We start from the raw sequence: 12,538 nt of genomic DNA, 5'->3' as shown, positions 1-12,538 counted from the left end.
TTCTGTGCCCAGGACATGCATGAGAACGAGAGGTAACTCTCACTGTATTACTGCCTGTAACACACATTATAACTCTGTGCCCAGGACATGCGTGAGAACGAGAGGTAACTCTCACTGTATTACTGCCTCTAATACACGTTATAACTCTGTGCCCAGGACATGCATGAGAACGAGAGGTAACTCTCACTGTATTATTGCCTGTAACACGTTATAACTCTGTGCCCAGGATATGCGTGAGAACGAGAGGTAACTCTCACTGTATTACTGCCTGTAACACATGTTATAACTCTGAGCCCAGGACATGCATGAGAACGAGAGGTAACTGTTATGGATTACAGGTATTTTCTGGCATATAACGCATAATGAATACAGGTCACAGGTACTTATATACGTAGTATCATAGTAAGGCCTAGTATAGCTTAGAGTATATTGTTAAAATCCTGGTTTTTCTTGTCTTAGAAATAATAGCTTGTTTTGCTCAGAAGTGGCAGGATATTAGGACAGATTACAAAGACATAAAAAGGGGAACTTATAACGGTAAACACGCTGTGGTTTGAACGGGAACTTATGAAAAATCATAAAGTTACTAAATGTACGTCCTAAGATCGTAAACATCATACGTCACTAACTATAATTTCTGACTCGTAAACATCATACGTCACAAACCACAGAGTATGGACACATGACACGTGACACACGTACGCAGTAACTAATACACTCTATATTAGGTTGGCCCGACTCCATGTTAGATCAGAGAGAGAGAGAGAGAGAAAGAGAACCGAACTTAAGTGTGACATCACACAGATGAGACTGGGACTGGCTGGCTGACCTGACATAATATCTTTTGGTTTGTGAGTATTGACAATGCATATCTAGTTATAATCTCTGCATAGTTAGGAATGGATTGGTAACATACTGTAACTGTTAGCCATTGGCTTATAAGAAGCTTGTTCTGATATTTCTGAATATTGTTGTAATACAATAAAGGATAAACCTTTTCTTATACAAACTCTGAGTACCCTTTCTTTATAAATAATAATCTCACGATACCCTCCATATATCATAATATGTGAGGGTGTGGCCGAGGCTTTTTCGAGTGCAACATTTTGGTTTGTGTTCTCTGCTTAGAGCAGGATATAACTCACCATAAGGCGACACTTGATAAAGAGAGGTAGGTTGATTGAACCCAGATTATGGCGCTCCAACGTGGTTAATTACTCATGAGTTGTATAATAAATCTGACGTTACCCATTTAATCTTGAAAGTACACGTGTATGCTATTTCCTCTTTATAAAAGAGAAGGTACAATTTTCATTATATATATATATATATAGTATATCATGGCTGTTACGGATTTTGCACGAGTTGCAGATCTGAATGTTTTAATGAGGAATCAGTATCAGAGAAATCTGATTGACGGTGAAACTCTGGCATTTGAAATTCAATTTGGCCCGTGGGGACCTGGGGCAAGATACTGCTATCTAACAATAGACACCACAACTGATCCAAACACATATCAGTACGTACAACAGGCATATGATCCGTTAATACACACGATCATTAATTTGACACATAATGCAGCGACTGTCATTTTGGGACAACAGCCTGTGATTGCTACAGGCGTGGACAGACATGGTCCTATTAATTCTGGTGCGAAATATGGGGAGAGTCGCACACACTTATTTACACCAATTACATTACCTGAGTTTATCCTAGAGACAAGCAGTGGGACAGAAGAGGTAATTTTCAAAGAGATAATAGAAGTTTTCAGACTCCTACACAAAGACAAAACACTCCTACACCACAGACTACACAACAAAATACACGCTTTGAACAGCAAGCTCGTAATGAGGGTGCAGTGTCCAGATATAATCTGAGACAATACATTAAAACTCCTGACAGATATGGGCAAGGCAAGGCTAGCGAAATTAAATTTCGTGACAAGCGTACAGGTTTTGCTACGCAGACTTCAGGATTAACGAACAGCCAACGTGAGGTTAAACAGGCTGCAGCAGCGACGACACCGGCGAGCACAGAGAAATTTGTTGGGAAGATAACTCACCTCCCTACAGACTTCCTCTTTGAGGAATGACAAACTTAACGTTAAACATTCACTACAAGGGAAAAGATTACACTGGCCTATTAGATACACAAGCCGACATATCCCTTGTAAGAACTGATATTTTAATAGATGAAAATTATGTACACGACATCACGATACAAACAATTGAGGGAAATGGCACTTATCCTTCATATTATTTAGACTTAAAAATTAATGACAGGAGAGTTTCTATTGAATTAGTTGAACATGACAGATTAGGTTGTGACTTTCTTATAGCATACAAAGATGTGGCTTCCTTCTTTACAATAAAAGAGGAAGTTACAGAAAACCGCAAGCATACGGAATTGACTGTGAAATTTGACTTGGAAAAAATTATCACAGATCAATGCAATGAAAGTGCTTTTAATGATAAAACAAAATTGTATAATTGGTTAATGACACACAAATATATTTTTCAACAGTGGGAAAATCAGGTCGGATTTAGAAAACAAATCGTACACAATATTAATACATGTTCTACACTACCAAAGAAACAGGCACAATATAAAATTAATCATGCCGCCTTACCAAGCATACAAATTGTAATCAATGATTTACTTAAACAAGGAGTACTGCTTGAACAGTATAGCCAAATGAATACTGCAGTATATCCAGTGCCTAAAAAAGATGGTTCATGGCGAATGGTGTTAGATTATAGGGAAGTGAACAGAGTCACACCTTCAGTGGCAGCACAGAACACACATTCACCTTCAATCTTAAGCGGATTACAGCGTAAACGCTTTAAAACTACGTTTGACTTAAGCAATGGGTATTTTAGCCACCCAATCACGCCTGAGAGTTATTGGCTAACCGCATTTACCTGGCAAGGTAAACAATTGGTTTTTACACGTTTACCACAAGGTTTTGTAAATAGTCCAGCTTTATTCACTGCAGACGTAGTCTCACTATTGTCTAAGTTTGCCAATACAGAAATTTATGTTGATGACGTTTATTTATCACATGACACAGAAGAAGAGCATTTTAAAGCTATGACAGAAGTGTTAATTACATTGACAGAAGCAGGTTACCTTGTTTCCCTAAAGAAATCTCAGCTTGCAAGAGAAACTGTGACATTTTTAGGCTTTGAAATAGCTGAAAATGGCAGAGGCCTCTCTACTAATTACAGAGAAAAAGTTTCCAACATCAGTGTTCCAAAATCACTAAAACAGTTAAGAAGCATTATTGGGTTACTGAATTTTTCAATGACGTTTATCCCAGATTTTAATGTACTGATTGAACCATTACATCACGCAACATCACGCGAGATTAAGTCAGAGCAGACTAGACCGAAAACACCTTTTAAATGGTTAACAGTTGAGGATGAGGCATTGCGAAAGTTATTAGCAGCAGTTAATGATGCTTCCTACTTAGCGCAGCGCGACCCGACAAAACCATTGTCAGCTTATGTCAACATTTCACCACTAGCTGCATACATTAGAATTTACAATGCTATGGAGACAGTACCAATTACATTATTATCTTATGTATTTACAAACACAGAGAAGAGATATTTGTCGCTTGAAAAACTATTATCAGCGATTACACTCACAGTGCTAAAATCACGTGATTTGGCACAGGGACAGGATATCTATATATACACTTCAGTAGCTTCACTAGCAACATTGCAGAAACAGACCATTCCGGATAGGAAGGCGTTAAGAAGTCGCTGGTTAAAATGGTATACCATTATAGAAGATCCCCAAATACATTTTGTGCATGATAAAACTTTAACTACATTAGACGACCTCCCATCCCCCTTTGAAGGGGTAACATGGGAAAATCAAACACACCCAAATGACTTTTACACATGCATTTTCTACACAGATGGTTCAGCTGTAGACTCCAGCAAAGAAGGAGTGAATAAATCTGCAGGTTCAGGAATTGCAAAATATGATGCACATATGAATTTGTTGCATAGTTGGCAATTACCTGTAGGAGACCACTCTGCACAGTTTGCAGAGATTCATGCTTTAGCTTTTGCTATGAAAGAAGCACTTACAGTTAAGGGACATGTACTTATAGTTACAGATTCCGCTTATTTAGCACGTTCAGCATTGCAGGACCTACCAATTTGGAGATCAAATGGATTTTTAAATGCCAAAAGGAAACCACTAACGCATATAGCTAAGTGGAAGGCCATTGCGGCCTATCTTGATCAAAAGCCTGATATTGAAATTGTACACGAGCCAGCGCACAGAACGCTTGGTTCATCGGTTCATACTATGGGTAACCAGTTTGCAGATAGTCTCGCGCAAACTGTAAGTCAGAAATTTGCCGTTAACAAAGTGTTAACAAGGGCACAGTCAAAGTCAGCCAGTCTCGATGCAGAGTTGTATGCTTGTCTGGATACCACCAGGCCTAATCCACCTGGGTATCCTAAGAAATACTCATTTAAACAGGTCAACAATAATTGCATGGTTGTAATTGATGCTAATGAATTCATTGTTCCCCCTGTAGCAAGCAGAATGCAGATCGCTACGCAAGCACACGACAGTGTGGGACACCCTCACCTAGGGAGAGAAAATGTTTTGTTGACACTGAAACATAAATACTGGTGGCCGAACATGAGGAAAACAGTTAAGACAGTTCTAAGCAACTGTAAACCATGTCGGTTGGTGAACGCTCCTAATCATCAGACCCCACCATTTATTATTAATGCAATACCGAACAAACCGTTTGATTTAATATATTTGGACCATATTGGACCTTTGCCAGCATCACATTCCTACAAACATGTTTTGGTTTGTGTTGATGCTTGTACAAGGTTTACGTGGTTATACCCCGTTCGTGGTACGACATCTAGCTCTACGCTTAAATGTCTCAACACCTTAGTAAGTGTGGCTAAGCCCAAGGCCTTTCATTCCGATGGTGGACCTGCTTTCACAGCGGCAGAAACCAAGGAATGGGCCGCAACATTAGGTGTTGATTGGGCCTTCAGCTCGCCGTCATATTCTGGAAATCGCTGGAATCTTTGCACGTAAAAATTACGAGGTAAAACGACTTTTAACCAAAATGCTATCTAATCGTCCTACACAGTGGTATCCACTCTTAGTTACGGTTCAAATTGGCTTAAATAATATTCCTAACTCAGTAACTGGTAAAACACCCCATGAACTGTTATATGGTACTCCTATGAATACACCGTTTACTAATGATTCTATTTCTGTCCCAGGGAGACTTGAACAAATATTAATTTTACAGGAATTGAGGGATTCTTTTTCCCATACAGCCCACACACCACGTAATCCTGCAGCTTGGACGCCGCAGATTGGACATTCGGTCCAGGAGAGGGTTGCTAAGGTAAAGCCGTTGCGGCCTAAGTGGAAGAAACCTACCACGATACTTAAAAAGATAAATGAAAGAACCTTTATCATCCAAAATACAAAAGGAAAAGAAAGAAAAGTGAGTATCGATAATCTTAAGCCTACAGCACATTGCAGTAATGTCACTGTTCAAGATGGAGGAGACACCGTATCTGCGACAGACTTCGATGGAGCTGCAGCCTCTCGAAGCACAGATTGCAAGACAACAGGATGTGGAAAATAATCACGCAGGTGAGGTCCTACAAGCTGAAGCTGACTTCCCTGACAGTGACCAAAGACATATATATGTGTTACCTGCCATACCGGATCAACGCAACATTTACCAGAAGGCCTATCAAACAGTGGCTAAGGTGATCACAAAGAAAAGACTGTTAAAGACTATTTTGTGTTTCTCAATCTGTTTTGCTTTTCTAGCAATATCGGCCAGCGTTATTTTCAGGTTACAATGGCATTTTGTGACTCAGCAAGAAGGAGAGATCATCGACTGGAAACGTACAGCAGCACACGGTATTACCACACCAGACTCCGGCATCGTGAAACGAGGACTACACTACGATTTGAAACCGGTGGACATACAGTCGGTGGGTATACCTCAAGGTGTGTATTGGAAGCCGTTTCCTAAACCTATCATCCAGAAACGAAAGACTTTGGGGATTTCACAGGTTGTGCTGTTTGATTCTACTGTGCTAGCTAAAGAAGCTGGTATAACTACGCCAGGAGGAAGGAAGCTGGTGACACAACATCTGAATGCACAGATGCAACAGCTGCAATCTACAAGCCTGAAATATGATTTACCCCTTCATGACCATTGGAAGCAGCAAAGCTACCGTGAACAACGTTGTCATGCTGAATTTGGACATTGTTATTTCATTGACTTTCAAGGAACACGTAAATGGCCAACGAAGGAGCTGAAAGCTGATCATTGCCCTCGGCCTGGTGTGACCATGGACAATATAAGGTATAAGCAATACCCTATTTTCTATCTGAATACAGGTCAAATTACTCAGAACGGATTCGTTCCCAATGGACAGACTGATCCAAGAGTGGCATTCTGGGAAGGTGCTGAAGAAGAAGAGTACAGAATACCTGGGGGGGTAAGACCGTATATATCTGCTGTTTTTTGTACTGACAGTATTTACTCAGGATGGTGGAACTCATCAATAACCGCTGAGGACCTGTTACACAAACTTCAAGATGTGATGGAAGATGCTAAAACTGGACAGCTAAAGACAGCAGCACTTCCGAAAGAATGGAATACAAAAGGTGATGGTATGTTGTTTCGTGAACCTACAGCATGGGACACTTGCACTCAACCACGCTTTGCTACATTTACCAATACGACATACTACAGCCATTCATGTAAAGGTTTCAAGAATGCGTGTGGTATCACATTGGAGAAATTGATTAATGAAGGAATCTGTGATAAGGACAATACAGTATTCAAGTACGGTTGTAAACCGTGTTCCTTTTATTACAATCTCACGCAAGGCTATTTTAACTGGCAACCGAAAATGATTGATCAAGGATTTTTACATTTTTCTGGGTTACGAGGTTTTTGGTGTGTGGAGCGAATAGTGATTATGAAACCTAATTACAAAGTCTACTCCCTGTTCCAGAAATGTCTCAATGATAGTTTGCATATGAATGTTGACACGGTAATCAGGGCAATGAGCGATTTGATGAATGTTCAAATAGCTCCAGATGATAAACCCTGTGAGTATGACACGTGCACCACACGTAATATTGTTAACATGCCCTACTCAGAGGCAATGTGGGGTACGAATGCAACGATTAATGCCATAGTGTATTATGAAAATGACACAGAGTTCATGAATGAATGTAAAGTTTCAAGTAAAACATCTGCAAGAAAATTGATTACTAACGATGATATTCTTATAACCACAGGACACCTGCTGAGTGATTCTGTTTCTGTTATAAGTCAAATCTCTGACTCAAATGATGAAGAATTAAGGAGAGGTATTTTGGTGTTAAGAGATCACATGATAAAATTTGCTTCCTACACAATTTCAGATATAACAGTGTTATCTGAAGAAATTAAAGCTTTGGTTATTCTTAATCACATTACTTCTATCAGGTTAACATTGCAAAGTAAAAAGGTTGACATATCACTTTTAAATCTCACTTTAATCACACAGACTCTCAATTTAAGTCCGAAAGAATCTGAAATCCTGGCATATGTTTCACAAACCACAGTTTATGACATACGAGAAAGAAACCACAGACGGGTTCATAACCCTGATGACTCATTATGGGAAGTTTTTATATACTATGAATTATTTATTCCAGGAGACGTGTATACAACAAATTGGGAACTGCTTAATTTTGGACACATAACACACACAGGTTCTTATTTCGCAAGGATGCAGGTTGCGCAACCATTTCAATACATGTCTGTGAAATGTGATCGTAAATTTTTCATCAGCACTATAAGATGTGTTGATAGAGGTTACTTGATTTGTGATGACATTATACAGCACATGCCTTGCAATGATCAAATGCAAGGTAGCAACTGCCCGATAACTGTAATGCCTATTCAAACCCCTTTTACATTAATTCACAGCCTAGATAATGGGAGTTACATAGTGTTATCCACAGAAAAGGATTGCGATATTCCTCCTTTTCAGGCATCACTTGTCACGGTTAATGGGAGTATACAGTGTTATGGTACTACACTTATTCCACCTCTGTTACATCAGAAATTCACATCTGGAGTACATTTCCAGGTACCAGCTATCACACTGATCCTTCCTCACATGACAGCCTATTTGGCACATTTAAAGAAGATGAAGGTTACTATAGGGTTCACACATGATATAGTACATACCCTTTTACAGAGAGTTCACAGTGAATTATTACGTGTTGATTTGCACCCAGGTGATTTTCCCCAGTGGTTAACTACACTGGGTGAGTCATTGAAAACTTTTTGGCCAATGACAGGTAATTTTTTGACAAAGATAGGCACTAGCCTACAATCTACTGGTAAAAGTATCTTTAGTGGACTGGGAAATGCGTTTGGAATCCTAGGTTATTTAAAACCAATATTGTTTTTTATTTTAGGGATAATAATCCTTGTTATTTTGCTTCGTATTTTCTCATTTCTTCCGAAGATGAAGATGAAGAGGCGTTCAGCTTAATCACATTTTGCTTTATAGCATATATTCTTATATTTTTACCTAGATACTAATATACTGTTTTAAGCACACAGGTCAAATCTAACCTGCTGCAGTATGCTTTGTTGCAAGGACACAGACGAAAAGAAAGATGCTTCACAAATCTTGCGTCTACCACGTTCCTATCAGACCTCCATGAGGATGTACTTAGATGAACTGGTTTTGCCAAATCGGAAACCCCGCAAAGTGCATGCAGTTCACGATACGATGAGAGACTTTATGTATCAGGACTCTCTTGCTTCCTCTGGACCGTTTTCTGTTTTAACACCTAATGGGACATTGCTACCGCGTAGCTTGCTAATGTTATGTAATTTTTGGCAAGTGAAATCTTTGCTGTCTCTTGGTGATCAACCCAACTTCAAGTGTAGAGACATTCACCGTCAAATATTTCAAATGTCTTTTTATACAATTGAAGAAGGTCATATCAGTATTGTCAGCCACGGGTCATATAATTGTACCACTTTGCTTGCATGTTCAGGTAATAAACATCAACATTGTTTTGGTGCCCGTTGGAATACTACGCTCTTGAGTGTGTATGAAAGCCAACATCAACCCGCTTTACAATTGGGTGATTTTTACAAATTGATACCTTCCCATCGTGGAATAACTTGTGCACATATGCGCAGTTGTGGGTGTTTTGGCGATCAGTCACATACTCCTATGAGTTCAAGCTCATCAACATCAGAGAGCTGTGACACTGTCTTCCAATAGTACACATAATGAATATTTTCTGCTTTGATAGTTTTTCCTGCATTTGCAAAAATATGATAATTATGTGTAGGAGAGGGTGTTATGGATTACAGGTATTTTCTGGCATATAACGCATAATGAATACAGGTCACAGGTACTTATATACGTAGTATCATAGTAAGGCCTAGTATAGCTTAGAGTATATTGTTAAAATCCTGGTTTTTCTTGTCTTAGAAATAATAGCTTGTTTTGCTCAGAAGTGGCAGGATATTAGGACAGATTACAAAGACATAAAAAGGGGAACTTATAACGGTAAACACGCTGTGGTTTGAACGGGAACTTATGAAAAATCATAAAGTTACTAAATGTACGTCCTAAGATCGTAAACATCATACGTCACTAACTATAATTTCTGACTCGTAAACATCATACGTCACAAACCACAGAGTATGGACACATGACACGTGACACACGTACGCAGTAACTAATACACTCTATATTAGGTTGGCCCGACTCCATGTTAGATCAGAGAGAGAGAGAGAGAGAAAGAGAACCGAACTTAAGTGTGACATCACACAGATGAGACTGGGACTGGCTGGCTGACCTGACATAATATCTTTTGGTTTGTGAGTATTGACAATGCATATCTAGTTATAATCTCTGCATAGTTAGGAATGGATTGGTAACATACTGTAACTGTTAGCCATTGGCTTATAAGAAGCTTGTTCTGATATTTCTGATATTTCTGAATATTGTTGTAATACAATAAAGGATAAACCTTTTCTTATACAAACTCTGAGTACCCTTTCTTTATAAATAATAATCTCACGATACCCTCCATATATCATAATATGTGAGGGTGTGGCCGAGGCTTTTTCGAGTGCAACATTTTGGTTTGTGTTCTCTGCTTAGAGCAGGATATAACTCACCATAAGGCGACACTTGATAAAGAGAGGTAGGTTGATTGAACCCAGATTATAACTCTCACTGTATTACTTCCTGTAACACGTTATAACTCTGTGCCCAGGACATGCGTGAGAACGAGAGGTAACTCTCACTGTATTACTGCCTGTAACACGTTATAACTCTGTGCCCAGGACATGCGTGAGAACGAGAGGTAACTCTCACTGTATTACTGCCTGTAACACATGTTATAACTCTGTGCCCAGGACATGCGTGAGAGCGAGAGGTAACTCTCACTGTATTACTTCCTGTAACACATGTTATAACTCTATGCCCAGGACATGCGTGAGAACGAGAGGTAACTCTCACTGTATTACTGCCTGTAACACACGTTATAATTCTGTGCCCAGGACATGCGTGAGAGCGAGCGGTAACCCTCACTGTATTACTTCCTGTAACACATGTTATAACTCTGTGCCCAGGACATGCGTGAGAACGAAATGTAACTCTCATTGTATTACTTCCTGTAACACATGTTATAACTCTGTGCCCAGGACATGCGTGAGAACGAGAGGTAACTCTCACTGTATTACTGCCTGTAACACACGTTATAACTCTGTGCCCAGGACATGCGTGAGAACGAGAGGTAACTCTCACTGTATTACTTCCTGTAACACACGTTATAACTCTGTGCCCAGGACATGCGTGAGAATGAGAGGTAACTCTCACTGTATTACTTCCTGTAACACATGTTATAACTCTGTGCCGAGGACATGCATGAGAACAAGAGGTAACTCTCACTGTATTACTGCCTGTAACACGTTATAACTCTGTGCCCAGGACATACGTGAGAACGAGAGGTAACTCTCACTGTATTACTTCCTGTAACATGTTATAACTCTGTGCCCAGGACATGCGTGAGAACGAGAGGTAACTCTCACTGTATTATTGCCTGTAACACGTTATAACTCTGTGCGCAGGATATGCGTGAGAACGAGAGGTAACTCTCACTGTATTACTGCCTGTAACACACATTATAACTCTGTGCCCAGGACATGCGTGAGAACGAGAGGTAACTCTCACTGTATTACTTCCTGTAACACATGTTATAACTCTGTGCCCAGGACATGCGTGAGAACGAGAGGTAACTCTCACTGTATTACTTCCTGTAATACGTTATAACTCTGTGCCCAGGACATGCGTGAGAACGAGAGGTAACTCTCACTGTATTACTGCCTGTAACACAAGTTATAATTCTGTGCCCAGGACATGCATGAGAACGAGAGGTAACTCTCACTGTATTACTGCCTGTAACACACATTATAACTCTGTGCCCAGGACATGCGTGAGAACGAGAGGTAACTCTCACTGTATTACTGCCTGTAACACATGTTATAACTCTGTGCCCAGAACATACATGAAAACGAGAGGTAACTCTCACTGTATTACTTCCTGTAACACGTTATAACTCTGTGCCCAGGACATGCGTGAGAATGAGAGGTAACTCTCACTGTATTACTGCCTGTAACACAAGTTATAATTCTGTGCCCAGGACATGCATGAGAACGAGAGGTAACTCTCACTGTATTACTGCCTGTAACACACATTATAACTCTGTGCCCAGGACATGCGTGAGAACGAGAGGTAACTCTCACTGTATTACTGCCTCTAATACACGTTATAACTCTGTGCCCAGGACATGCATGAGAACGAGAGGTAACTCTCACTGTATTATTGCCTGTAACACGTTATAACTCTGTGCCCAGGATATGCGTGAGAACGAGAGGTAACTCTCACTGTATTACTGCCTGTAACACATGTTATAACTCTGAGCCCAGGACATGCGTGAGAACGAGAGGTAACTCTCACTGTATTACTTCCTGTAACACGTTATAACTCTGTGCCCAGGACATGCGTGAGAACGAGAGGTAACTCTCACTGTATTACTGCCTGTAACACGTTATAACTCTGTGCCCAGGACATGCGTGAGAACGAGAGGTAACTCTCACTGTATTACTGCCTGTAACACATGTTATAACTCTGTGCCCAGGACATGCGTGAGAGCGAGAGGTAACTCTCACTGTATTACTTCCTGTAACACATGTTATAACTCTATGCCCAGGACATGCGTGAGAACGAGAGGTAACTCTCACTGTATTACTGCCTGTAACACACGTTATAATTCTGTGCCCAGGACATGCGTGAGAGCGAGCGGTAACCCTCACTGTATTACTTCCTGTAACACATGTTATAACTCTGTGCCCAGGACATGCGTGAGAACGAAATGTAACTCTCATTGTATTACTTCCTGTAACACATGTTATAACTCT

General features: G+C 40.1%; 1 protein-coding gene across 3 annotated transcripts; it reads left to right on the top strand.

The window, feature by feature from the left end:
• The first annotated feature begins 600 nt into the window (after positions 1–600).
• On the top strand, positions 601–9,601 carry LOC142485092 (uncharacterized). 3 transcript variants are annotated; one of them, XM_075584297.1, is made up of 2 exons: positions 601–851; positions 5,331–8,787. In XM_075584297.1, the coding sequence occupies exon 2, from the start codon at positions 5,544–5,546 to the stop codon at positions 8,577–8,579; it is 3,036 nt and encodes a 1,011-aa protein (XP_075440412.1). In that variant the 5' UTR covers positions 601–851; positions 5,331–5,543; the 3' UTR covers positions 8,580–8,787. The 3 variants fall into 3 exon arrangements, with proteins under 3 accessions (XP_075440412.1, XP_075440414.1, XP_075440413.1); XM_075584299.1 differs by lacking the exon at positions 601–851 and having other exon boundaries at positions 1,782–6,693; positions 8,651–8,776; XM_075584298.1 differs by lacking the exon at positions 601–851 and having other exon boundaries at positions 5,048–6,693; positions 8,644–9,601.
• Positions 9,602–12,538: the final 2,937 nt, after the last annotated feature.

This window comes from Ascaphus truei, unplaced genomic scaffold (genome assembly GCF_040206685.1).
Source record: "Ascaphus truei isolate aAscTru1 unplaced genomic scaffold, aAscTru1.hap1 HAP1_SCAFFOLD_534, whole genome shotgun sequence".
Classification (NCBI taxonomy): Eukaryota; Metazoa; Chordata; class Amphibia; order Anura; family Ascaphidae; genus Ascaphus; species Ascaphus truei.
This window is presented reverse-complemented; position numbering and strand designations above follow the sequence as displayed.

Bases quoted from the DNA above. Each gene is read 5' to 3' on its own strand.
- LOC142485092 (XM_075584297.1), top strand. From the start codon at position 5,544: ATGTCACTGTTCAAGATGGAGGAGACACCGTATCTGCGACAGACTTCG.